Source organism: Notechis scutatus, chromosome 2, assembly GCF_049901735.1.
Source record: "Notechis scutatus isolate UNSWTSFEM ecotype Mainland chromosome 2, rNotScu1.2, whole genome shotgun sequence".
Taxonomy (NCBI): Eukaryota; Metazoa; Chordata; class Lepidosauria; order Squamata; family Elapidae; genus Notechis; species Notechis scutatus.
This window is the reverse complement of record NC_142010.1, coordinates 136,919,578-136,946,914: the sequence shown is the minus strand read 5'-3', so window position 1 is coordinate 136,946,914 and position 27,337 is coordinate 136,919,578. Positions and strand designations below refer to the sequence as shown.

The 27,337-nt window shown below is 43.9% G+C and overlaps 1 protein-coding gene across 3 annotated transcripts in view; it reads left to right on the top strand.

Annotated features, from left to right (window-relative positions):
* FMNL3 (formin like 3) overlaps positions 1-22,977 on the top strand; it is a 93,559-nt gene extending 70,582 nt beyond the window's left edge. For 2 of the 3 annotated variants that reach the window (XM_087956326.1, XM_087956324.1), the window contains 14 exons: positions 249-510; positions 604-672; positions 1,822-1,946; positions 2,673-2,875; positions 3,632-3,866; positions 4,820-4,888; positions 5,551-5,631; positions 5,982-6,111; positions 9,120-9,280; positions 9,956-10,057; positions 13,116-13,205; positions 14,597-14,708; positions 16,675-16,791; positions 20,780-22,977. In XM_087956326.1, the coding sequence (XP_087812452.1) occupies positions 249-510; positions 604-672; positions 1,822-1,946; positions 2,673-2,875; positions 3,632-3,866; positions 4,820-4,888; positions 5,551-5,631; positions 5,982-6,111; positions 9,120-9,280; positions 9,956-10,057; positions 13,116-13,205; positions 14,597-14,708; positions 16,675-16,766 (1,731 nt within the window). In that variant the 3' untranslated portion in view covers positions 16,767-16,791; positions 20,780-22,977. The remainder of the gene's footprint in view (positions 1-248; positions 511-603; positions 673-1,821; positions 1,947-2,672; positions 2,876-3,631; positions 3,867-4,819; positions 4,889-5,550; positions 5,632-5,981; positions 6,112-9,119; positions 9,281-9,955; positions 10,058-13,115; positions 13,206-14,596; positions 14,709-16,674; positions 16,792-20,779) is intronic. The other variant, XM_087956323.1, reaches the window with a different exon arrangement.
* The last annotated feature ends 4,360 nt before the right edge of the window (positions 22,978-27,337 follow it).

The following is a 27,337-nucleotide window of genomic DNA, read 5'->3' as shown; positions in this document are numbered from 1 at the left end:
AAATGGTATGGTTGGAGATGCTTGTGATTTTACACTTCAGCATACAATGACCTTGCAACCTTTCCCAGTCTGTATCTGCCAGCTGGGTTGGATTGCAACACTCAAACCTCCAATCCACCTGGAGGTCCCTGAACTGGGGAAGGTTTTGATGGGATTGGTCCTTTGTGATTAGGATTGCCTGAGATGTTAAACAGGGAACGGTTTTTAGAGGTAAGAAAAACTCTATTGTATCTCTTTATCTGGGACAGGAGACGTACGAAAGTGCCAGCCACCAAGTTCATACATTGCGCAGAATTATCAAGGAGAAGGAAGAAGCCTTTCGACATCACTATACCTCACATCCAATGGGGAGTGACCACTTGCCGCTGCCACCACCTCCAGAGGCAGAGATCAATTTCTGTGACATCTCTGAGGATGAACTTTGCCTGCCTGTCCTGCCTCCTGTGGAGGCTGCCCCTCCTCCACCTCCTCCTCCACCCCCTCTTCCCCCACCCCCTCCTCCACTACCAGGTAGGCTTCTATTCTAGAGCTAACAAGCCAACATCTTGGCATGAGGGGAGTTGCCTTGTTTTATTTATTTATCTGTTGTTTCTTTCCTTATAGATAAGTGTCCACCAGCTCCACCTCTTCCTGGTACATCTCCTTCGGTGATTCTCACAATGGGCTTATCAGGTAGATAGCAATAATAGTTAGATTTATACACTGCTTCATAATGCTTTACAGCATTCTCTGGGTGACTTACAGAGTCGGCATATTGCCCTCAACAATTTGGGTCCTCATTTTACCAACCTCGGAAGGATGGAAGGCTGAGTCAACCTTGAGCCCGTCTAGATCGAACTGCTGGCAGTGGGTGGAATTAGCCTACAATAATGCATTCTAACCACTGTGCCACCACCGGCTCAACATCTGTTCTCTCAAATAGACCTGAGCAGTAAAATAGCATGGGGATTACTGTATACTTGATGCTAATTGAATGGAGAAGGGTTTGAAGATAAATAATGTATGTAGTAATGTAGGTTTCACTTTAAAATATATGCTTGCAGCCCTTATGGATATAAAGTCTGAGGGAAATGCCAGAGAGCCAAAAAAGCCAATTAATAAAACTGAATTAAGCAACTAGAAACTGTTGCTGAGTAAATTATATAATATGGTTGAGAAAATGTACGTTTTCCCCAAAATGCAATTTATGTCATTTGTACGAAGGGTTTTTCTTGGCATCCCATTTCATTGTTGTGAGCTTGAATTTTTAATAGTTTGAATGTTCTTGGGGAAAATATTCTGTTGGACTAGAATAGCAAAAACTAAAATAACTTGTTTCCATTAAAAATAGATAGTTTAATTTTGGTTCTGGCTTCAGATATACGGCTTGAAATACGGGCAGTGGTTGTTGTTGTTGTTTTTGGAAACAAGCCCCATTCTCTTCAGGAAAATTCATCTGTTTCTTTTGAAACCCAGATGAGGCATGTCATATCTGGGCTGCAAAACTAAATGACAGGGGTACCCTATAATTCTTTGTTACCATGTTAGAATTGTCTGGAGTTTTGCAGTCCAGATATGTATGCCTGTGAACAGATCAGTGAATAATTTCCCTCAGTATTTGCATACAGAAGCAGGAAAGGATTTGTTGACATGTCCAAATCACATAGATACTACTCTTCAGAAATTATGGCATAAGGGAAACTAACAAAAGTTCACCAAAACTCGCCAGAAAATTGTCAGAATGAAAGCTTTTTCCTCAGACTGATTTGTTGGGAATAGACTGAGAATAACTTCTCCTTTCCATATGACCTAGTCATGCTTTGTTCTCTGTTTTGCACCAAGCAATCCGGATTAAGAAGCCCATCAAGACCAAGTTCCGCTTGCCAGTTTTTAACTGGACAGCATTGAAGCCCAACCAGATCAGTGGGACGGTCTTCAGTGAACTAGATGATGAAAAGATCTTGGAGGTGAGGGAAATGGAGAAGTGAGTGCTGGCATGAGTTGAGATTTTAAATACATAATTCCCAAAATGATTTTCTTTCTTTTGTTTTGGTTTTTGGACTATTAGGATGCCATGGAGCTGAAGCTCTAATGCTGATTTTTTTTTAAAAAAAAAAAAAGTCTGCTGTTCAGTTTGAGTGAGAGAAGGAAAAGTCAGTTTGACTGGGAGTAGAATTACAAGTAGAATTGGGAAGATAACCCATATGAAGAGTAGAACAAGAATAAGAACCTGGAAGGACGGGAAATGATTTTGATTGTTGTAAGTTGTCTAGAGTCTCTTTTGTGAGATGGGAGAAGGGAAGGGAGGGAGGGAAGAAGGAAGGATGAAAATTGGCAGAAATCGGGTGCTAGCAGCAATAATGGAGTAGTAAAGACAGATGCCATTTGATTTGAATTGTATTGAACGTTGACATTTGTCTGCCACAGTTCTGCCTGCAAATGGAGCAGATAATCAGATTCTTCCACTGAAACTCACAGCAACCTTTGAACACCCATAGAACCTACTACCCAATCCTAGTGTATTATTGGAGCCCTCGGTTTCCAAAATGTACTGTATGGTTTTAATAAGTGATATGCAGCCAAACCAGCAAAATACCAAGAAGTAAAAAAAAAAAAAAACACAAGCTGTTAGCAGTTGTAATTACTAGCCCCAAGTTGATGAGGTAACTCTCTCTTTCCTTTTTTCCCCCAAGGATCTTGATCTGGACAAGTTTGAGGAGCTCTTTAAGACCAAAGCACAGGGCCCTGCCATCGATCTCCTTTGCTCTAAAAACAAAGCATCACACAAAGCGGTCAACAAAGTGACCCTGCTGGAGGCCAACCGGGCGAAGAACCTGGCCATCACATTGCGTAAGGCAGGCAGGACCACAGAGGAGATCTGCAAAGCCATCTACACGTGAGTCTCCCATCCCACCAGCCTGTGGTTTTTCCTCTTAAGCAGGCAACCTTCTTCTCTGTCAGGAAGTGTATATCTGCAGGCATAATCAGGAAGGGGCCACGAGACATGCAAATAATAGGAGTAGGGCAGTGGTGGGATTCAAATATTTTTACTACCGGTTCTGTGGGCGTGGCTTGTGGGCATGGTGTGGCTTGTTGGGCGTGGCAGGGGAAGGTTACTACAAAATCCCCATTCCCTCCCCACCCCACTAACCTGCTTTCCAGCTCCATTCTCCTGTGCAGGGCAACCAAAGAAGACCCAGCCAATCAGCTGGGACTCGGGAAGCAGGGAATAGGTGAGGGCGGGTCCAGTCAGAGGTGGTATTTACCAGTTCTTTGAACTACTCAAAATTTCTGCTACCAGTTCTCCAGAACTGATCAGAACCTGCTGAATACCACCTCTGGAGTAGGGGATGCCAAAGCAAATTCTAGGTGGGGTGCTCTTTTCTTTCTGAAACACTCTTTTTTCCTTATCAACCTTCTTCCTCACCCAGCTGTCAGCCAAGATAAAGGCAGATCACTTTTTCCTAACTAGGGCTTAAGTTTTAGGTCCCATGGAGCTAGGCCACAAGCTTTATGAGATTCAAAGTTGCCGATTCCTCGGTGAGAGGATCACGGAATGCTAAGAGAGCCTCTCCCCTAGCGTCCTTTGCCCATCCATAGCCAGATGCTCCATCTCTGATAGAGGGACTTCCTTCATTGGGGCCCCTTTTAGGTTTGACTTGAAGACCTTACCAGTGGACTTTGTGGAGTGCCTGATGCGCTTTCTGCCAACGGAGAACGAGGTCAAGCTGCTGCGCCAGTATGAGAAGGAGAGGAAGCCATTGGAGGAATTGTCCGATGAGGACCGCTTCATGCTGCACTTCAGCAAAGTCGAACGTCTGACGCAGCGCATGGCCATTATGGCGTTCCTGGGAAACTTCAGTGAAAACATCCAGATGCTCATGCCGGTAACACAAGTTCTTTTTGGAGCATTGTAACGATAGGACCTTAAGCGGTACTAAGTTTAAGGCGATTCTTTTCTGAGTAGATGTACATATAGGACGGGAAAGGATGTGCTCGAGGTTGATCTTTCTATTTCTTCTGCTCCTGGAAGCCAGCTGTGTGTCTACAATGACACTACGACATATTTTTATAATGCAGAATTTCATAGAATGACAATTACACCATCCTTTTGAAAATCTGTATTTTCCTACCTGGGCTGCCTGGCAAAATGGGGGATGCAAGCAAGCAGATGGGGCCTCTAGAGTATATTACATTTTTTGATTGCCTCAGGTGTAACTTCCACTAACTTCAGTTTAGGAAAGGCATAGAAAATCTTTATCCTTGAGATCCAACAGGATAGTTGTTAGGGAGGAAGAAAGCAGCTGCACTGGGTAGGTGTCTCACGGATTCTACTCACTCCATCTTTGTGTTTTCTTGATGCACACAGAGATCTTGTCGCACTGTGGTGTGATTCCACCTAGGTTCCCAAATGATCATTTTTTTTCTCCTCTGTGCTAATATGCTTACAGTGTCCATTATTCTTCCTTCCTAATAGTTGTATTGGCCTTTCCTCAGGGAAGTGTTCAAAGCAATTAAAAACCAGATGCTAATATTTTTTTCACCTAACTTTAAAACGTGTGTGCATATGGAGGGATGGATTTATGCTCCAGCTGAGTTGCATGTAGTAAAGTATGTGAGACAAGGAAATTGATTTCAAGAACAAGATGTTAAGGTCCACGTTTCAAGTCCAATAAATGGATCTCTTTGCTTTCAAACAAAAACAAAAACCAGATGATTAAACCATGCCCAAATTGGCGTCGCTTCCTAAGGAATTTAGCCCTCTCCAAAATACAAGAAGTGTTCAGGTGCTAAACTAGCAATAATACTGTTATGCTCTTTTGGTGTTTGCCTCTTATAGCAACTCAGTGCCATTATTGCTGCCTCGGCGTCCGTCAAATCGTCACAGAAGCTCAAGCGAATGCTAGAGGTAGGTCAGTCAGCTGGCATTAACATCGTTAATAATGGGAAGTTGGAGCACAATCACCACCATTTGCTTCACATACACTTTTTGGAATGCTAAAATTCAACCCAGATGAAGCAAAGAGGCAAACGAAGGGAGCCTCTAAGCCTATTTTCCTTTTTTAAAAAAATTGTAATTTTATTAAGCTCATCGAAGTATAAAATATAAATGAAAATAATGGGAAAAGGGGAGGAGGGAAAGCAAAAATTTGTACCCAATGACTGTTAAGTATTGTACCTTATGATACTTGATGAATGTATCTTTTCTTTTTATGTGCACTGAGAGCATATGCACCAAGACAAATTCCTTGTGTGTTTAATCACACTTGGCTAATAAAGAATTTGTTCATTCATTCATTCAAAAAGTGCAGGGTAAAGGGGACAAGAAAAAGAAAAGCATTTACTTCTGTCTCTTTTTAGCACAAGAGAATAACACAATAAAATTACAGCCTCAACTTTTTACTTTTACATACTTTAACATGTACTACTGGCCCTTTCTATAACAACAAAGAAAGGCTTACTTTCAATTGCTGTTCAGGAACTGTAGGCTCTAAGTTGGAATGTAGTTCCTGCAAAGGCAGAGAAAATTCACCTCAGGTACTTGTTCCCTCTCCTCTTCTCTCCCCACAGATCATCCTGGCCCTTGGCAACTACATGAACAGCAGCAAGCGTGGCTCAGTTTATGGGTTCAAGCTGCAGAGTCTGGACTTGGTAAGGGAAGAGGCATGGAAAAGGGTCATATATAGTTATGATCCATATATCTGTAAAAAGTAGCCAAGTGGATTTGCTAGAGGTATCCTAAGAAGAAGGACGTTAGTTATTAATGTCCTGTCACAACTTACAGCACTGTGCACTTTTTCACACTACCCGTGCCTCTGAATTCTAATGAATGAATGCATTCCCCCACAGGGCATTCCATGCCAATGTCCATGCATGTGACTGAACAGATGGGATTGTCTATGTTCACATGCTTGTACCGTAGACTCCCTGCTGGTCTAATCTTTCTACACACTGATGCTGATGTCTTGATAATCGGTTCTTCCTTATTTCTATCCTGAAAGCTGTTGGACACCAAGTCCACCGACCGGAAGTTGACTCTTCTACATTTCATTGCCATGATGGTGAAGGAGAAATACCCTGAGCTGAGCACCTTCTGGCAGGAACTGCACTTTGTGGAAAAAGCGGCTGCAGGTAGATGGTCCTTTCAATCATAACAACCATAAATGCCATTTTGGTTTCATCCTGATCTTAATGAGGACCCCATTAGTTACTTCATCTCCAGTCTTTCCTTCATATACAAGATCAGCAGCATTTTTTTTTTGTTATCTATCTGGAGGTGGTATGGAAGTCAGAGGCAATATTTTCTGGATATGTACAAGCCTCTGGGAGGATCATGATCTGACTTGTAAAGGGAAACTACCTGCAATCTGATATAATATATAATATAATGTATAGCAAAATGTATGAAACAGATATTGCTGCACTTCACTTAGTATGCAGATTGTTTCCAGAAAGGGTAGTGGTGAAGCAAGGCAGGCACTAAGGCAGACTGATAGGTGTGGTGGTATATCAATGCATGGGATATAATTGGGAGCGGAATTTCATGTTGCTAAGTTGCTCAGACTAAAAAATGGCCTTGAGACCACACACTTAAGTTTCTAACAACTTAGAGCAGGGGGGGTCAAACTGGATTTCCTTGAGGGCCGGATCAGTATTGTAATTCTCCTCCATGGACTGAGGGTGGGGAGTGGGGGGACAGACACTTCCTGCAGCAGTCTGCTGGCCAAAACGGGCTGCCCATTTTTGGCTGACAGAGTGGTGCTGGAGTCTGGAGAGGCCAAAAACAGGCCATGAGGGGGCCTCGCGAAGCCTCCACGCAGCCTGTTTTTCGCCAGCAGAGTGCTGTAGGAGGCCATGAAGGCTGAAAATAGATTGCAGGGGGCGGCACATGTGCCCCCCCATGGCCCATTTTGACTGGCAGATGCACTGCGGGTCGGTCCTTTGATATTTCCAGCCTGGCCCTGTGGGCCAGATTTAAGCACTCCATGGGCCGGATTCAGTCCATGGGCCTTGAGTTTGACACCCCTGAGAATGGGGCCCTCCAGAGGCATTGGGCAACAATATTTTCTTGCAGTGTTCCTGGAGCTGATGGGAATTGGTATCCAACACTCCCATCTGGAGGGTTAAGGAGCTCCCTGCCCCTGCTGAATAGGGGCAGGCCAATCCTGTCAGGGGCTCTCTCGACAGCTGCTGCTCTATCAGCTTGAGAACGGCTGCAATAAACCACAGCTTTCTGTTGTAGAGATCAGCTGTGCTAATGTACACAGGAAGCTCTTTGGGTTTCTTTCTTAGGGTTCAAACAGGCTTCCCACTGATTTGCTGGATTCAGATGGCCCAATTGACACAAAGGCCCAGCCTGCCCCTCCTCCTGCGTAAATGGCTTATCGCGTAATGCAGCGGCATTAAAAGTAATCTGAAGCTGCCACAATGATAAAGGCAGCTGCCTTCTTGGCCACTGTCCCAGACTTTGTTATGCAGCATATTAACTGTGGTCATTCTTTTGCAGCTCTAGGAAACGGATAATGTAAATAATTTTGGTGGGGTTGGAGATGCCTTTTTACAGCTGGTACGGCTGGAACAGAAGGGATGCCATTCAAAGAAGAGAGTAACAGAGTGACAAGAGAGTGGACTGCCTCTTGTGCAGGATTGCTGTGCAAGTGACTGAAGGTTGAGCTTGCCTAACATAAGTTATCTGGGATCAGTAACTCAAAACTAACCAGGTTCCTGATTCTGCTGTGAAAATTAGGTTTCTGATTCACACAGTGTGCTTTGTCTTTCAGTGGCCAGGTTAATTATGTTTTGCGAACCCAGCTCATTTCAGGAAGTCCATAAGATTCAAAGCTTTACTTCTCAAGTCTTTTTCCTTGATATCTCTGAATGGCTTATAACCAGTGACATGCTGATAAATGTATAACAACCAACTCAGCTCCATAGCCACAGCTCACTGCTAGCCACCAGACAGCTGATTGACCTACTAGCTCAGCTCTGTCTTCCAAACTGATTTGCAAAATTCCAGAAAAAACTTAACAATTGGCTCTGGTGAGCTGATATAAGCTGGCTGTAGCACATCATGGTTTATAACAAAAATTTGTGTGGGATTCATAGTTGCCTCCCCTTTCCTCGGACAAACTTCCTGTGCAACTTTGCAAGTAGTTGGAGCCAGTCCATGGCATCCCACGAAAGCCTCAATGCCCCAACTGGGAGTTCTGGGAAATGTACCATTTGAAGGCATCAGGGTGAGAAAGGCCATGTTTATAGAAGCTGGAGTGAGAGATGATTGGGGAACAGACTGTATTTAGAATTCACCACTTGTTTTTAATTAGTGTGTGTCCATTTGTTGATGGACAGGATTTTTTGCTGAGTAACCTAAGAGAAGATCACTGATCTTGAGAAGGTTGAATGTTGAGTGTGGGAGAGGGAGATGGGAAGAGGTGAAGACAAGAAATGATATTATCAAGGAGACAAGTAGAAGAACTGAAGGATTAAGCCAAATACTTAAAAGACAGTTTTGTCAAATTATGTTGATTTGTGAAAGCTAGTATAATGGAATCCAGTTCTTTGAGCTGCAGGATATATTGTTAACAAATTAGCATAGCAGTGTAGAACAGCTTAAACACAACCCTGGGAGTCATCAAGAATTAAATACAAAAAGCATGACTTGTACCTACCAGTACCAGGTATCTCTGAGCACGTTTTAATCCTTGGATATTTTTCAGTATCAGAACACAATTGACCTTGTGCTTGAATGTTGCACTAAGTTATTCAAAACATTCTGTATGTCCATCAAATTTGGGCTGGGGGTGGAGCAGTGGTATATTAACCATTAAGCACGTGTTTAGGCCAAAGGGGGCACCACAAAATTGAGAACATGGCTTTGAATATGGCTACATTATATACAAAAGAGGAGGGCACCAAGATTTGTCAGTGCTTAGGACACCAGTGAGCCTTAATCCGCCACTGGGGTGGAGTGGTATTTTATTTCCCCAAAGATCTGCCTGTAGATCATGACGCACCTTCTGCCCGTCTCTGGCACAGAAACCCAAATGTTTTCCTAGCACGCTGTGACCCTATAAACGCTTTGAAAATTCTTCAACCCAAGTTGTCCCGAGACCCACCTGGTGACTTCCCTTACTCCGCAGTGTCCCTGGAGAATGTGCTGCTGGACGTGAAGGAACTGGGGCGTGGAATGGAGCTGATTCGGCGGGAGTGCAGTTTGCACGAACACAGCATCCTGCGTAACTTCTTGATCGCCAACGAGGGAAAGTTGGACCGACTCCAGAAAGACGCTAAGACAGCGGAGGTGAGTGGAGGGGCAACTAGGACAAGGATTAATGGAGAAGAGCTTGCAACCAAAACTTTGCTCCTCTGGGCTGCTGAAGCATTCAAGTGCATGAAGCCATATACTGAGTGCAATGTCAACTCATAAAGCATTCCTATGCCTGTTTTAGAGTTGCCATAAATGTGGGGGGAGGAAATCTGGAGGAGCATGGCGGCAGTTTAAAACCAGAAGTACATTCCACACTTACCTTACAAAGATTGTAACTAAGCTACCAGACCTTCTGCCTTCGAAAATCATCATTTCAATAATCCTGACATGCACCTTGGACCATGTACGAAAGTTGTGCTATGTATGATTTTTGCAGATATATTTAGTGCCAGATTTGACTAATCCGTATTTATTCGAAGGCAGGTATGTGTGACTGATATCAGAGAGAACCTTGTTCCTGCTCATCTTCTTGTGCAGAAAGTCAGATTGTGTGGAGAAATGGATGCCTTTTCTTGACAGTTGTTGGAAAACGCTGTTCCGTTGTGTGGGTCAGATTTCTGGGTTTGCAATGCTTAATGCAATGATGGTTGTTTCGATACGCAAGCCTAAAAGTCCTGGCAGTTAAGCTTGGTAGCCTTCTCTTCCTACAGCAAACCTGAAGGCTGCAGAAGCTACTGTTTCATTCATCTTGCTTATCTTTTGTGACAGGAAGCCTACAACACAGTCGTGCGCTATTTTGGCGAGAGCCCAAAGACGACACCGCCCTCGGTTTTCTTTCCAGTCTTTGCCCGTTTCATCAGATCCTACAAGGTGAGGGTTGGGAAGTGGAGATTCGAGATCAAGTATTTTTCAACCTTAATTGCTAAGGTTGAAAAATGCTGTTCTGGCTGGCTCCTTTAGAAGCAACAGAACTGCCTGCTTGGTCCTGCATGAATGTGGGAGCCCAGTGATAAATGTCTCACACTAAGCTCTGCTGGACATGGTCCAAGAGAAGGGAGCTTTGGCTAGGACTAGGCATGGCCAGTGAATAAGGGAATTAGAACTTTCTTCCTGTGTGGGCTAGATTGAAGATCTCCGGAATGGAGATCTCCTGTGCCAGCTCACTCATCTCAGCCAAGAAGCTTTCCAAAATGTTAGCCTCCCCAGAGCATCTTCCAGAGCAGCCATCATCTGCATTAATTACAGACACCTCCCCATTGTTGGGACAAGCCATCACAGATCTAGGATCAGAGCTGACAAGCACAGCCCAGAAAGAGGAAGAGAATAGTAGGCCAGCTGGCAGGGAAACAACCAGATGGAGAGAGAGAGATGGAGAGAGAGATGGTTTCTTTAAGCAAATAAAGCACTTAGAATCAGAGAGTGCAATAACCTGGTGTCTTTATGGTTAGCAGCAAGGGTGGTTGCTACCAATTCTCCCCGGTTCGGGCAAACTGTTCGCTAATTTTATGGCTGGTTCGGCGAATCGGTAAATTCCACCCCTGGCTGGCTCCACCCACCCCTCCCAGGAGTCCCCATGTGGCCCATTTTGGATGCCAGGTAAGTACAGGGCCTGCGCAGAGAAAAATGGGCCTCCCGGAGGCTCCAGAAGGCTGGAAACAGGCCCATTAACGCAGGGATCCCCAACCTTTGCGCCGCCCGGTTCCGGTGTCAGCTGGCGCGCGCCGGTTCGGCGTCAGCTGGCGCCGCCATCTTTTTGCGAAAAATCACTTCCGGTGCGTCACGGAAGTGATTTTCGTCAAAAAGCGCAGCGCTTCGGTGAGCTTTTCGGTAGAAATGGCTTTCTGCAGAAAGCTCACCGGCGCTGGCGCCATCTTTTGACGAAAATTGCTTTTTTACCAAAAGATGGCGGCGCCAGCAACCAGCGCCCGGTAAGGCTTGTTCGCGCGTCCGGTCCGCGGACCGCGGTTGGGACCCTGCATTAACGGCCTCCAGAGGGCCTCCAGAGCCCATGGAGGCCGTTTTTGCTCTTCTGGAGGCTCGCGGAAAGCCTCCGGAACCTGGGAAGGGCAAAAAATGGGCCTCCTGCCATGGTGCAGGATGCTTACTAAACCATGCCCACAATGGCCAGGCCCACCCAACAACCGGGCAGAGAACTGGTTGCTAAAATTTTTGAAGCCCACCCGTGGTTAGCAGTGGCATAAACTACTCTCTTATATCACTTGATTCAAAGTATGGGTAGTTCTTGGTTTCTGACAGTAATAGAGCCTGCCTGTCATGGCCATGACAATCATAAAATCGGTCACATGGCAGAACTGATTTTACAACCTTTTGGGAGCAGTTGTAAAGCAGCCACCATGATCGTTAAGCAAACCGCATGGTTGTTACATGAACCATTGGTTTGCTGTAGGTGCAGTTTTGCAGAAAACTGGAATGTAAATGCCTGTTTTTGGCAAAACTGTTGTAAAACATGGTCACATGACGTGAGACACTGCAAACAGCCGTAAAGGCAGCCCAGTTGCTGAGCACCCAAAATTTAGTTACACGACCAGGGGAGAGGCAACCATTAAAACTTTGAATCCAGGTTGTAAGTAGCCCTCAGGAATAGATGCTGAGTGACAGTCATAAGTAGAGGACTATCTGTGTTGGTCAATGGTATTAATATCCCAGCTTGAGGTGTTCACAGTTGTTTCTCTAAGCAGTATTCCCAGTGGAATAGAGAATCAGGGCCTGATGTATTGACATAGCCCTTGCTGTAGACTGAAGCCCTTGAGGAGGCACCTGCCCTTTCAGAATTCATTAATACATTTATTATGGCAAGTTCTTTCTTGCTTCATCCCAAATGCAACAAAGCAACTGTACTACCGTAGGTAATTGGATCTGCATTTGTCACATTCATTTTAAAAAGTCTACGTTATGGGGAAATAGATTGAAGTTAAAATTATAAGAAGAATTTCTTTTCTAAGGAATAGAAAAAAGAAGACAGGTCTTTTTTTTTAAAAAAACTTGAACATATCATCTTTCATTAAACAGTGTGTCACCTGTGTACAAATGTCTCTGTGCTATTACAATCAAAATTTACAATATTTGTTACATTGATAATACTCTAATCTTACAATAATAATAATCTGCATTGTAATTCTACTTCTTCCTCCTAACATATCTTCTAATTAAAATACAATATTATATTAGGTATAATAATCTTAATAATCATATTAATCATCATCATATTGCTTCCATCTCTATCTTAACATATAGTCTTTATTTCACTAATCTCCATTTATTTCTCACTTCTGTTTTTATTCTCCAACCATCCATAAAATAGCTCCCATGTCATATAATATTCAGTTTGTTCTTTCTCCTTTATAGGAAGAGTTAATCTGTTCATTGACATTAGGTCTTCTGAGCTTTCCAAGAAAAAAATCAGAGAAATGTCTGCTATGAAGTTCCTTAGCTTTATTCAAACAGGCATTTATCTTCATGTGTTGAATTACATTTGCCATCAGTCCTGGCCAGAATAATCCTTTCCTACAATTGCCAATTGAAGTGTATTTCATAGGGGAACTTGGCTTTCCAAGGTCTGGACCACACTTTCTTGCATGCTGCCACTATTTGGCTGTATAAATGGTAATAACCTATGGAGACAGATGCAAAGTGGTTCTTTTTTTTTTGCATAAAACATATATAAACACAATAGAAATAAAGCACTTGCTCTGTAGACAGAAAATCTCAGGTTCAATCTTAGCATCTCTGGATAAAACAATCTGAGATAGCAGTTGGGCTGGAATAGAACTGTCCAGTCTGAGACCTTGGAGAACCAACTATCCAATAGGTCTAGTTGAGCTAGATTCCTTCTTTACATCCACTCTACCTGTCTGGCCGTTGATCAGTGCTTCTCTACCCTACAGTTGCACTGTTCTTTCTCTTTCAGGATGCAGAGCAAGAGAATGAACTGCGCAAGAAGCAGGAACAGGCCCAAAGGGAGCAGGCATTGGCCCAAGAAGCTAAGAGGCTAGAGAAGGTAAAAGATGCTCCAGGCAGGACATCGTGTTGTATGATTGGCGACAATTCGAGAAGCCACTTGTGTGTGTGTGCGTGTGAACTCACAGGAGGATTGTTTCATCATTATGTCTCATGGTCTTTGGTAGAGCTTCAACTTGCTTGTAATATATTTTATTATATCACAGTATCAGTTGCTACTCTTGGATGGTATCTCATTAGAGAATGGAAGGGCATCTAGCAAAGCATGGGATGCTTCACCAGAAAAGGGGCAGCCTACACCATCTGCACCTGCTTCTAGAATGGACCTCCTACTTGGTCTCTGCTTCTCTGTATTCTGACATGATCATTGGTTCCTCGTTAAAGAGATGTTAGCTTTCCCATGGCTTTCTATCATTGTTAGGGTAGAAATAATAACAAATATAGATATTTCAGCCTGGGCTGCCTACTTATCTACAAATCTGTTCCCAGGGAAATTCTTGACCTTCTGACTCCATGGGCAGATATGAACCTTCCTTGGTGATAGAATGCCTTGTGGAGGAGCTCAGGCAGAGTCTTAGTCTCATGTTAGTGTGTATTTGCACTAACAAATGATATTTGCAGATGGTGTCAGTCTGGGCTGACTCATAGTGTTGTGAATGAAAGGAAATCTGGTTGAATGAATATGAGATAAACTCCAATTTGGATTTCCCAACCTTCTTTTGGATCGGTCACAGAGCAGGATGTATGTTGGTCAGCAGGGGTGGGATTAAATTTCTTAACTGGTTCTGTGGGTGTGGCCTAATTTGTGGGTGTGGCTTGGTGGTCATGTGACTGGGTGGGCATGGCTTGTATGTAAATATTGTAAATATTTATGTAAATATTGAATTTTTTATAAAAAAAGAACAACTTTTACCCAAAATCAGGCAAAGCAGGCAGGCAGATTGAGTTCCTCACAGAATCACAGATTCACTCAGAGATCTATCTTTCTGCAATCTGCTACCTGAGTTTACACTAAAAAATAGAAGCTTCAGTTCTAAGGAAGGTTCAGCTCTGCTTTTAGATTAGTTAGAAAGCAAGAAATCCAACAATTTCCTGCTTTCTAGCTAATCTAAATCTCCCGGCACAGTTGATAGTCGGAACAGCTGGTGGTTGGGGGTAAAAAAAGGAAAAATAGCAACTTACCAAAAATTAGGCAAAGGCACAAGGCAGGCAAGTTGGATGGCTCATGCCAGGTAAGGAGTGAGTGGGCAGGGAGGGAAGGGGCGGGGCCAGCCAGTGGTGCAATTTGCCGGTTCTCCGAACTGCAGAACCGTAGCAACCGGTTCTATAGAACTGGTCTGACCAGGTAGAATCCCACCCCTGGTGGTCAGGCTGGGTGGTGTCTTCTGCTTTCTTCTTTTAATCCTTGACCAGCCTCAGTTGTCTTTGCAGCGCAACAAATGGCAGCAGCAAGAGTTAATTGCTGAGCTGAGGCGGCGTCAAGCCAAGGACCACAGGCCTGTTTATGAAGGCAAAGATGGGACCATTGAGGATATTATTACAGGTAACTCCTTGATCCTGTTACTTGCAATATATTTGGGTATTGGATCCTCTTAGCCCAGGGCCTTTCTGAACCTCATTACCTCCTTTCACAGGGAATCAGGCTTCAAAATCATTGATAGGGGATGACTGATAGGGGATGACGTTGTTTTAAGATCAGGCATGATATTCTTCCGATTAAAATCGGAATTCCGATTTTTTTGGGAATCGCCCCCCCTTTCCCCCCACCCCTTCTTCTCCTCCTTCCCCTCCCCTCGGAGGCCCCGAGTCAGGAGTTGCTGGCGCGGCTCCGCGCGGCTCCAGTCCTGCGTTGCCTCATGAAGGGAAAGGCAAAAAGGAAGAGCCACGGCGGCGCTTTGCAATGGCAGCAGCGGCTCCTGGTTTTGCCTTTCCCTTCCCGAGGCAACGCGGGATTGGAGCTGCGTGGAGCTGCACCGGCGGTAGCAACTCCTGACAGCCCCAGCCGGATACCTGAGCGGAGCCCGGGCGGTGCAAGCGGAGGCCGCTGAGCGGCAGGAAAAGGGAGCTGGGCCAGCCACAGACCAGCCTCCGTGCAACACGCCGCCGCCCGGCCCTGGCGAGGGAAAGCAGCGGGCGCTCCCGGGCGCGCGGGGGGTCTCTTTTGGCTGGCCCCGATTTTTTTTTCAGAGCGGAATATCATGCCTGTAAGATGTATTTCAGAAAACACCCATCCTGAACTGAAGCATGATTGAATCATATCAAAAAGCCCAAGAGAGCAGTAAAAACCAGTAGCTGGGGCTTCTGTAGCCACTGTTTCATCAGCAAGATAATTTTTTCTCATGAAGCTCTTAGCCCTGACTGATAAAACTGCTTCCTTTGCTTAAGTTTTGAATAAAGTTCCAGGACTTTTGTTTCCTTTGGCACTTTTTGTTACTCTTTGGGGATCAGTTGATGTCCTACCCTGAATCAACTGTTACGGGCTGCTACATCTGGGCTACAGAAATCTGCCCAACCATCAGAGGGCTGACATCATCTAGTGTAGAGGTCTCCAACCTTGGCAGCTGTAAGACTTGTGGACTTCAACTCCCAGAATTCCTCAGCCAACATTGCTATCTGAGGAATTCTGGAAGTTGAAGTCCTCACATCTTACAGTTGCCAAGGTTGGAGACCCCTGATCTAGTGAGTACCTGGATTTTTGCAGATGAGGTCTAGAAGGCCTGGTCAGTTGTCAATCCCTGGCAACCTGTGGCCTTAAAGGCTTGCCTTCCGAAGTCCCCCTGGTGCCCACAGCTCTCTCTTCTTACCCACCATCTTATTCTGCTGCTTCCACATCACTAAAATTTTAGGCCTTGAGATGGTTGACCCCATGTTGTGAGCAGACTTTGGTTGATCTGAGAACTGCCAGACAGCTGTCGCTCAGCTCTGACAAAATAATTATAGGTGCTCCTTAAAAAGTGTGATTTGGAGTCTTCTCAAACCAGGAGTGGGGGTAAGGAAGGTGTTGATCTCCCTCTCCTACCCCGGGTGTTAGTAATCCATGTTTTTATGTGAGAGAAAGACAGTGAGAATGAAATGGTGTGAACTGAATGTCTCCTAATTACCCACTTAAAAGGTGTTCAACTCAGCCTGTCTTTTCATGCTTTGAGTATCTATAAACCTGCTTATTAGGGCAGAAGAAGAAAAAGCGGGCAGAGAGAAAACGTTGCTTTTTCCCCCCTGTCTTCGTTGGGAACCAAAAAAGCTAGTGAAATGATCAATTTTCCTGTGCAGAGGATTTCTTCCAAGCCGGCTCTGATGTGATGGCTTTGAGCCACTTGCCCTGGAAAGAACAGAAATGCCAGCTTTCCAGCATTGGTTGCATCGTTGTTGGTGTCTGCAGCCCTATGGGCCATGGTGCACATCCTTGGAGTGTCATTTCACACAGTTTTATCTTAAGCGGTGCACTGCATATTGAACAATCTATCTGACGTCTTTATGTCTCTGTCCATCCGTCCCTTCCCATCCCACAGTATTGAAGAGTGTCCCCTTCACTGCCCGTACGGCGAAGCGGGGGTCTCGCTTTTTCTGCGAGCCATCTCACCACGAGGAGCCCAACTGTTAGCTCCACTCACACACCCCCATCAAAGGTACCCACGTCAGTTGCGATCTCTTCTGCATGCAACTCCTTCTCTGCCACGGATCCCAAGAATTCCCCCTCGCATGCCTTCCCACCTTCTCCCATGAGCTCAGGGCTTCTCAACTCCTTCCCCTCGACCTGTTCCTGCTCCACAGAAACAACCTCCCCCTCTGTGCAGGAACAGAATTGCCCTGTGGAATTGGCAGCAGTTGCTTAGAAATCCCAACAGCAGCTGATACCCTTGGGGATCTGCCTTCCATGTCAGAGGTTGAACAAAAAAGGTGCGTGTGGGAGGGGAACTCCAGCAGGGTCGGCTTGACCATCTCCCTGCATAATGACCTTGCCAGAATTCCTGTCCCCCCATTTCTTCTGAAAAAAAACACACCATTCTATTTCTCTTTAGGCATTGGCTCAGACCAGAGCTTTTTTTTTTTTTTTCATAAATACTCATTTTCAGACTCACACCCTCCCCGCTAACTTTCTGGTATTTTCAAAAGAAAATGCTAAATAATAATAACTTTAAAAGGACCACTGAGCCCTCCAAAAAAATGTTGATGCCCCCTTGCCCTTCACTGTTGAGAATCCCTGCATTGACTCAACCCATTTTTCTTATCCCTGCATGGTTGGCATGACAAAATTATCCCGGATATCCTCTCCTGATTGCATGTTTCAGCCTGTCATCTGTTCCCAGGATCACCTTATCGCATTAATACAGTATACTAGCTGACTAAATCGACCCTTGATTTAGAGGGATGGGGTTTGGGGGTAGCTGGTTCTGCTGAAACACTCATCGGGGGTGGCAATGGTATCTGCTTAGCGCCTAATCAAGAAAACCTCCCCAAAATCAGTTTCTGCTGGACTTCTGCTGGAGGCCAAAGTATGCCAGTGGCTCATTGTTTTGCTAAAGTTAGACTGCATCAGTTTAGATTGTAGATGTGGGGTCTGTAGGTTTTAAGACTCACCTAAACATCCTGGGGTGAAGAAAAAGGGTGTGCTTTGATGACTAAGTTGAACATTGGCTGCGACCATTGGGAAACTGGCCTTTGGCTCGGTCCTGGATGCTGCTGTCCTGTACAATGTGAACATTGTAAACTCCCCAGAGAGTGCAATAAAGCAATATGGGGCGGTATATATAGGTAGTCCTTGGCTTACAACCACAATTTAGTCCAAAATGTACATTGTTAAGTGAGACCTTTTGTTAAGTGAGTTTTGCTCCATTTTACGACTTTTCTTGCCACATCTGTTAAGTGAATCACAGTAATTGAACAGTTAGTACCCCGGTTGTTAAGTGAATCTGACTTCCCCATTGACTTTGCTTGTCAGAAGGTTGCAAAAGATAGTCACATAAGCCCAGGACACGGCAACCATCATTAACAGGAACCAGTGGCCAAGCACCTGAATTTTGATCACATGATCATGGGGATGCTGCAAAGGCTGTAACTCTGAAAAATGATCATAAGTCACATTTTTCAGTGCCTTTGTAATTTTGAACGGCACTAAATAAACTGTTGTAACTTGAGGACTACCTTTATAAGTCTAAGTGCTATTGCTATAGTATTGCTATTTGCTGGATTGTGATAATCTGAAATTAGGCTTGATTAGGCTTAAACTCATATCGCTAACCCAGCTCAGAAAGCACCAAGGATGCCACAGTTAACCTCATAGCTCTTCCTGATGCAACTATATAATCAAGTGCTCCTAGCCAAAGGAATATATTAGTTCAAGGCAAACCAGGTGGCAGAGGTTTGACGTCTACCATAGAAATACAGAAATGCGTAAATCCAATACACTGTTGGAGGAGAGAAACATTTTCTTTTCCTTTTCAATCACCCAGTTCCCAAGGTTCTGTTGAATGGAAAAGAGAGAAAGAAAGCAATTTTAGTCATGTCTAAATGATTCCGTTTGAATCCGGGCGGTTCACTCCCAGAAAATTGAGAAATGAATTGTATTCTAAGTACGTGTTTTGGAGAAAGAGAAGCTGAAACTGGAAGGAGGCATGCCCTAGCTTACGATTAGCGTAGTTGAAGTATCCATAGATCTTCCAGACCACCTGCCGAGTCATCTTTTGGCTGACCCTGTTTTTGAGTCAAAAGAAGCAGAAAAATGTTTTCTAGTTTCTGAAGGAACCTCTTCAGAACTTTGTCTTTTTCCATATAAGGACTGGCTAGGCAAAGTGGGCTCAAAGCAGAAAGTTGAGCGCGCTAGAGGCTCACTCAAAAGAGGGAAACGGGGTCCTTTTAAAGCAGGGGGTGGTCTCCAACCTTGGCAACTTTAAGACTTGTGGACTTCAACTTCCAGAATTCCTTTGCTGGCTGAGAAATTCTGGGAGTTGAAGTCCACAAGTCTTAAAGTTGTCATGGTTGGAGACCACCCCCTGCTTTAAAGGATGTCAGGTCATAGCTGATTGGAAAGGCCTTCCTCACTTTGAGATGTTAGCCTGGGCTAGTGAGCTATTTCTACTAAGCAGCATGCAATATGATGTTTATGGACAGGTAGGGAAATCTGCACTTCAGATTTAGCCATGTAGTTTAGGAGTTGGCCTTATACAAATGGGCCTCTTTCTGCTTCAGTGTTTGCTGCAGGAGGGGAGATAATTCTGAGTGATTTTTCAGGTATTTTTCAGATTGTCATAATCCAGAAAACAGCAATAGCACTTAGACTTATATTCAGCTTCATAGTGCTTTACAGCATTCTCTGGGTGTCTTACAGAGTCAGCATATTCCCCCCCAACAGTCTGAGCCCTCATTTTACCAACCTCGGAAGGATGGAAGGCTGAGTCAACCTTCAGCCAGTCAGGATCAAACTCCAGGATGTGGGCAATGAGTTAGCCTGCAATACTGCATTCTAAGCATTGTGCCACCAGGGCTCCCATAAGGCTAAATGTGCAGTGTTTTTCCAGTCTTTATGTACTCCTAGAATGTCTTGCATGGATAGAAAATAGTTTTCCTTCTCTTTCCCGTTGCCTTGCTCTTGGTTTAAAGAATTGTCTAAGAATTTTTGTTCTAATCTGTCTCCATAGCAGCAAGAACCATTTGCCTCTAGTTGCCCCTCAATTCATCCACAGCAGTGATTAAGAAAACACAGCTCTCTGGGGTCCTGGAGCCTAATTTCAGCTTTGGTGTCTACATGGATTAACAACAACCAAAGATTTGCACTTGGGCACCAAGTGAATAAGTAGACTTGGCAGTTGCTTTATCCCCAACTCTTTCTACTGGAGGAAGGCGGAAGTCCTTTTTTAGTCAAAGGACAGCACCTGTAAGGGGAAAATGTTGTATCCGTAAAGCAAAATGCTTCATTAGGGGCTAGAAGGGTGTAGCCTTGATGGGTTGTGAAAAGCCCTCTGGGGGACGTGAATAGTGGTTTTGTCATCTGCCTTCTTCCACCTCAACTGGCAGCAAAATGAACTAATTTCAGAGCATCTGCCAGAGAATTGCGCAGCAGGTGTCCTTTGGAAGTCAGGGACACTGATGCGAACTTGTAGTTTTATATAAATAAATATTTTACACACACACACACACACACACACACACACACATATCAAACAAGAGAGTCAGGCAAACAGGGGCATCATGAGGTAAATCACAGAGCACCTGGGGCACACAGAAGAAAAAAGGCGGGGGGAGGGAAACTCCCCCTCACTCTTCCACACCCACAGCAACCCAAACCAGTGCAGATTGCCTCACGCAGCAGCCAGCAGTCTCCAATCGATCCCCTCTAACTGTATAACGCAGGGGTCTTCAAACTTGACAGATTTAAAACTTGTGGACTTCAACTCCCAGAATTCCTCCTCTAGGCATGTCAGCTCAGGAATTCTGGAAGTTGAAGTCCCCAAGTCTTAAACTTGCCGAGTTTGAAGACCCTTGGTATAATGTATCTGGCTCATGGTACAACCCCATTGTTCCAGCTACTAAATTTAAATATCTGAAGAGCATCCCTCGCTATCCCTCATTCGTGGACTCCCTGCTTCCTTTCTGACCACCTTTTCCTTTCTCCTGTAGATTCTTACATGCCCTGCCTTTCCAACTGGCGAATGCTGCACTCCGGTGGCCCCGACCTTGTTCTTTTTTGCCAAAGAAGCAACTTCCGTTCTTTCAAAGACTTTCAACTGAAGGATCCAAGGGACATTTAAAAAAGTGCCTTCCCGCAACAGTATTATTCTTACTCTTTTATAATTTAAGATGTATTTTTTTAATCTGTACATAACATGTTCCTTCCTACCAGTCCCTTTGCTCCTGCAGCCCATCAATAAGTCAACTTGGACAGATGAGACTGTTCTGGCTTTTGAGAAGGGCCCTGCGCAGCAGGAGCCTGGCAGCCTCCTCTAGCGCCTCAAGCCTCAAGCATCCAAACCAGAATTGCACTTTGACCCTTCAACTTGTCTTTAATGGATGGAGACAATGAGCACTATTATTGCTAGGCCCTGATGTGTTGCAGCAGGGAAAAATCAGTCTCTGGTAGTAGGCCTTTGTATACAGATCAGGCCTTGTGGAGAAGCTTTGTTGTTGTTGTTGTTGTTCAGGAGCAGTCTTCTGCAATTATGTGGTTTTCTTAGAACAGGCTGTGAGAGCTGACTCTGGGAGTTTGAAAGCTAGGCCTTGGTGGCCTTGCAAAACCACTGGAACTTTTCTTCCAAAGGGGGTGGGGTGGGTGGGGTGTGTGGGGAAATCAGACCAAAGTCTCATGTCTCAACTGCACAAAAGTAACTGTGTTGATACAGCAGGGAACTGATAGTGGCTAGCCAACCCTTTGGGGATCTCAAGAAACATCCTGGGTAGGTTACAGACTATCTCATTTTTTTAAAGAAACTCTTGCTATTTTTCCAAAGGGTGAAAATCTGCTTCCTATTTGTATGTGGCATGTTCTACTCAATTGTTTTTTTTAATATTTGGTGGACCAAACAAAACGTAGCACTGCCTATTATGCTTATTGAAGCTTTCAAAATAAGTAGAAATTAAGTTATGCATGAAGGTTATTCTTGATGAATTGGGCCAAGTGGTTTTAATTCATGAATGAGATGGGGACTGTTTTTTATTCATTGAATGAAAGGTAAATGGCATCATTTCCTATCATCATCAAGAAGAGAGAAAAAATGGGGCAGAATTCCCTGAACTACATTGGAGTAAGCCTTTTTAAAATGGAATTCCTCATAGTTTCAGGAGATCCTGCACTGAAAAACTTATCTATAAATATTACCTCATGGCTGGATTGATTCAACCTGGTTACTGAAGTAAACAATTTCTGGGTTATCATAATATGTTGAACCAGAAACTATGGGATAGGATTAACATAGCTCACTAAACCACAAACAAACCATAACTGACATGAAGGCCAAACTTAACAATTTATGCAAATATAGCCATTGAATCTTGAACTAAGTTGTTTATGAATATTATGTGAGCCAAGAGATAGAACTCATTTATCTCCCCCATACCTCCTCCTTTAAGGTTGTCCAGGTTGGAACTATCTCAAATTCAACATGCATTTGCAATAATTGTTGTCCTGATGTTTGAAACTAGGCTTGTTGTTTCAGCCTGGATGCTTTGAGACAATTGCTTTAACTTCTCTTAAGTTGCCCGATAACTTTTGACCAAAGATTTTGAGGTATTAACAGTTTAGGATAAAGCCACTTGACAAATGGTTAGGTTCTTCAACTGTTTTAATTCAGAGAACCAACTTGACTCCTTTTGTGTTTTACAGCACTTTTTGCAGGTAGGAAATTAATAGGGCTTCTGTAGATCAGTCTTCTTCAACTTGGTACCATCCAGATGTGTTGAACTACCCTTTTTGAGGGAGTCAGCATGGCTAATTTATTTGGAGTCTATAAAGTTGGCAAAGGTGATACAGAGTTTAATTCACCAAATAGACCTTTAGATGAAGTTGCCTCCACTCTAGCATTATGAAGCTGTGTCTGCTTCTGAAGCCTTAATCTAGAGATCATTTACTATTCTTGTCTTATGGACATTTATGAACTATGATTTTAACTTCACAGAAGAGTATTTGCCTAACAGATTGCACCCGTATAATGTTGCCCCCCATAAGACATGAGGATAATTGGGGTTATTAAATAGCTGTGATGTCTTGGGCAATTACACAAAAGGTCTCTTGGATCAGACACACCTGCAGCTATATTGAGCATTTGTTTTGCCAAAAGTATCCTTTGTATGAAGTTCCTGTATTAAACTGTGCCAAAGAATTACCATGGTTCCTGCGACCAATCCAGTGCCTTATGTGGAAAATAGAAGTGGGCTCCATTGGGCCTTAGGTGCAGGCCTTTATGAATACAGCCAGCCTCCCCTTGATCTTGCCTTTCTTTCTTATGTTGTAACGGCTGCTTATTCTTCAGAGTCCTCCGTTCCATGATTTCTAGGTCTGCTAGGAACATCAGGCCCACGGGTTCTACTCTTATTTGGGAAGTAGAGAACTTCTGAACTACCCAGAAAGTTCAGTCCCATTGAGATTGCTGAGAAGGGAAGCTTTGTGGTAAAGTGCAGAGAGGTGGATACAGGTGTATGGCCTTCATTCATCTCCTGCATGCAACTCTCAGGGCCACAGTGCCTGTACACCCAGAAAAAGGGTGTAAACCTCTGGCAGGTTTAGCATGCTTGGTAAGATTTCTCCTTGTGGATTTGAATTTTGTTTCTTAAGGCCAGTGGTTTAGGAGATGGCTTTGAATTTCAAGAGAAATCCATATCTGTGCCAAGTGCATGGTTTGTATCAGTGAAAATTTCAGGTTCTACTTTTAGAGTGATCTCAGATGGCTGGGAGAAGTCACTTTTCCTGTGATATTCTTGGAGAGGTGCTGGAAAAACGGAGTTGCTGGATGATAAGCCAATGGCCTGACTTTCTGATGCTTGTCTGCACAGGGAAAGCCACGTCGGGGAGGCATAGGACTGTAGCCTTAGCATGATATTCAGACTCCCCCACCCCAGATTTAGAACAGGACACAACAAAGGTGAATGGATCGCATAGTGTTAGCACTTTATGGAATAGAACTCTTGATTCTCCTTCCTTCCTTCCTCCCTCCCTCCCTTTTCGGTATACTTCATCATTCCATTCCTTCTGTGACAGTATATGGAAAAGGGGAGAGGGGGGTTGCCTTTTATTTCTGGTCCCTTAATATAAAATTTTGAGTAAATTCTTCTAACATTAAACACAGTATTCAAAATTCTAGTATCGTTTCGGGGGTGGGGAGGGGGGTTAATAGTATGGTTAAGATAAAATCTCCCACCAGCCAAATACGAACCAGCCACCTCTGCTTGGGGATAGGGTGGGGTGGGGCAGAGAGAAGGTTATGCTACATTGTCATTGCTTCTCTCAGTCAAAGGTGTCCTCTGCCTCTTATACCTGGCAAATTGTGACTAGCATAACATTTCCTTACCTCTTCATCCACTACAGTGTTTATGCATATGAAAACCACTGGCTTAGGGACACCTCCACTGACTCAGTCACACTTACTTGCTTAAAGAAGGGGGAGTGTATCTAACCCCTAAAGCAGGGGTGGGCAAACTTTTGTTCAGGGGGCCTCATTGACTTTTAAAATTTGACAGACGGGCCGCCACCTGGTGTCGAAATGCCTGTCATTACAAGTCAAAATCAAATGAATGCAGTCATTCAATCATTCACATCAAACCGTAATTCTGTACCAATCTTGGCGGGCGATTAAAAGACCAACGGGCCAGATGTGGCCAGCGGGCCGTGGTTTGCCCACCCCTGCCCTAAAGTGATGAGTATCCTTTGATTAATGTGTAACTCTATTCCTGGCCCCGTGGTTCTCTTATCTGTGTGTCTTGTTGCAAAGAGGAAAATAAACATGCCGAGAGAGCTAGCTATCCCATTTCTATCTGTTCTTGTTGATGGGACAGCACCTTGTGAGAATGGATAGCACCTTGTCTTAACCTTAGTGCTGCTTCTGTGTAATTGTACTCCTGATCCACTCAGCAAACTACATTGAGACTTGGCTTACTGGTTAAAAACACGGAATTCTGCTCCCAGTTGTCATCAAGATGTTTCACTTTGTGTTTTGAGCGTTCGTGGCTCTTTATTTATAATCACTTAATCAAGACCTATAACTAGTAAAACGTCTCAGATGCCCACCATCCAAGAGCATCCATCCAAGATCAGGCAATGAAAAGAATTAAAGTACAAATATCTGTATGTACTGTATGTGATTGAGACAGAACAATAGTGTACAGGAATGGCTGAGAAAAGTTAAGTTAAAACAGTGGAGAGAGAGTGGGGAACCACAATTAGCCAAGCTTCTGAATGTGTGCCAAAAACTCTGAATTTGAACGACTGCTGAGTAATGACTTGATAAAGGCCGGAAAGTGTGTAATGCATGCAACCCTCAAGCTTAATATAAGGGTAAGGGTTGTTTTACTCTCAAACCCTTGGACAAAGAACAGGAGCAAATTGCAAGTAGCATTGCAAAGGTTGGGAGGGGGGTTGTCAGCATTATCTCTAGGTAGCTCCTATAAAGGCTATTTTTTAACATACCACTCCAGGCAGAATTACAAAACTCATAACCTCAACATCTGTGCAGCTAATTTGATTCAGGGTTTGTTCAGTCTTGGTTACTCTCTTTTAACTACTTAACTTGCAAGGAGGCTCAGAGAACAAAGATTCTTCCTTATCTTGATGTTCAATACCATCAGGCATATTTTTAGATTGCTTTCACATATTCACTTGGAGATAAAGGACCCTGAACACAAGGATGTCCATTTTGAAGCTGCCTGGCCTAGAACTGCATTGTGAATGCTAATACAACACGTCATCTCAAACATCGATGGCTTAAAGCTATACATTCGTGGAGTGAACCCACTATACATTTGTGGCATGAATCCACACACAATGCATATGCTTTTCATGATCAATGTGTCTTAACTGTAATAGCACCATGGCTTATTCCTTATAGAATGACAGCAGGAACTTTATGCTGCTTCTACATCCAAGGGGCTCAGGATAGTGTCCTGTATGTATGCAATTATTGGGGACACCCAGGAGGGCAACTTATGCCTGTCCTTCCAAGACACATTTGGATGGCTGCACTTAGCAACAAGATGATGGGTGTCTCCCTGGGAAGGTCAGCACACATCGGTCCTCTTCGGAGAACAGTGGCATTGTGAAAACAATCAGTAAAAGCAATGCATGCACAATTATCTTGAGGACATGTAGTGGCTAGTTTGCTTTTCGTCTGGCACAAGGGCCAGACATCAAAGCTTCCAGCTGCAGTGCAGCCAAAGGACAAAAGACATCTGTCATTCAGAATGTTTGCTTTTTCCAGCATGGGAAATTAAGATCCAGCTTGTAAAATGAAAACTGTCATGAAAAATTTCAAGTGTGAAAAAAACCCTTAGAACTAAGAATGAATTTGACACTATTTCAATGCTATATTGAAAACCTGGGGAGAAGGTTGGGGTTGAAGCCACTTCGATTTCTGAAGCAAACACTTAATATTGTCCTCCAATAAGCCAAGTGGGACCAATTCTCCACTCTGCTTTCTCCCAGAGGTTTCTGACCCTGTTCATGGCAATGCTAATTCCAAGCAGGCAGGAGTATTCTTGGTGTTACTTCTGGACAGTTTACAGCATAATCACTTCAGCATAGTCCTTTTGTGTAGCTAGATGTAACTTTTTTGTACATGTGAAAATTATTGGTTATACTGTAAGCCAAATACCTTCCTTCCTCTTGAACTGTACAGAATTTCTACTAATGGGAGAAGGAGGAAAAATAAAACAGAACCAAAGGCTATACACCTTTGCATTTATTGCCAATTAATGTTGTCTTTTCACCTCCCTGGTTTGTGCGATTCCACCCCCCCCCCCGCCAAAAACAAAACACCTTACAGTTGCTCATTTAAGAGATGCCGAATGGAATATATCAGTATGCCTTGAGAAAGCTACTAAAATGGTCAGACCCATCTCTGAAAGTTTCGAATTTCTTGGGATTCCTAAATATACTTTGAAAAGAGGTCAAAATTCTCTAAAGTCACTTTTACTGAAGTTCATCTTCTCTGAACCAGAGAGGGTAGCCATTATCTAGTCCAGGAGTGTCAAACTCAAAGCCTGAATCCAGCCCGCGGGGCCACCCTGGAAACAGCAAAGGACTGGAACGCAGTGCCTTGGCCTGGATCAGGCCAACTGGGTGCTGATCTACAATCTGGTGGCAATTGGCATGTCGGAGGAGGCTGTGGCAGCTGAAAATGGAGCTCAGCCCTCCTGAGCTGTTTTTGCTGGCAGAGTGCTAGCAAAACAAATTACTACCAAAAGTGGCATTTGATCACAAGGCAAGGAGACACCGAGAAATGTCTCTCCTTTTACATTTCCATGCCCCCCCACCTACACCACCACCACCCCGCCCTCAAGATCAAACACAACCCTGATGAAATATGAATTTGACACCCCTGATCTAGTCAATTGGGAGGTCAACTTTTGAGAAAAAGCTGGCTTATGAAAAAGAAATTGTAAGGGAACAATTTGTGGAAATAATCTAAGTACACGTAATAAATTCGAGTACATGATTATAAATACGGAAGTATGCCACCCATCAGTTTAAAATGT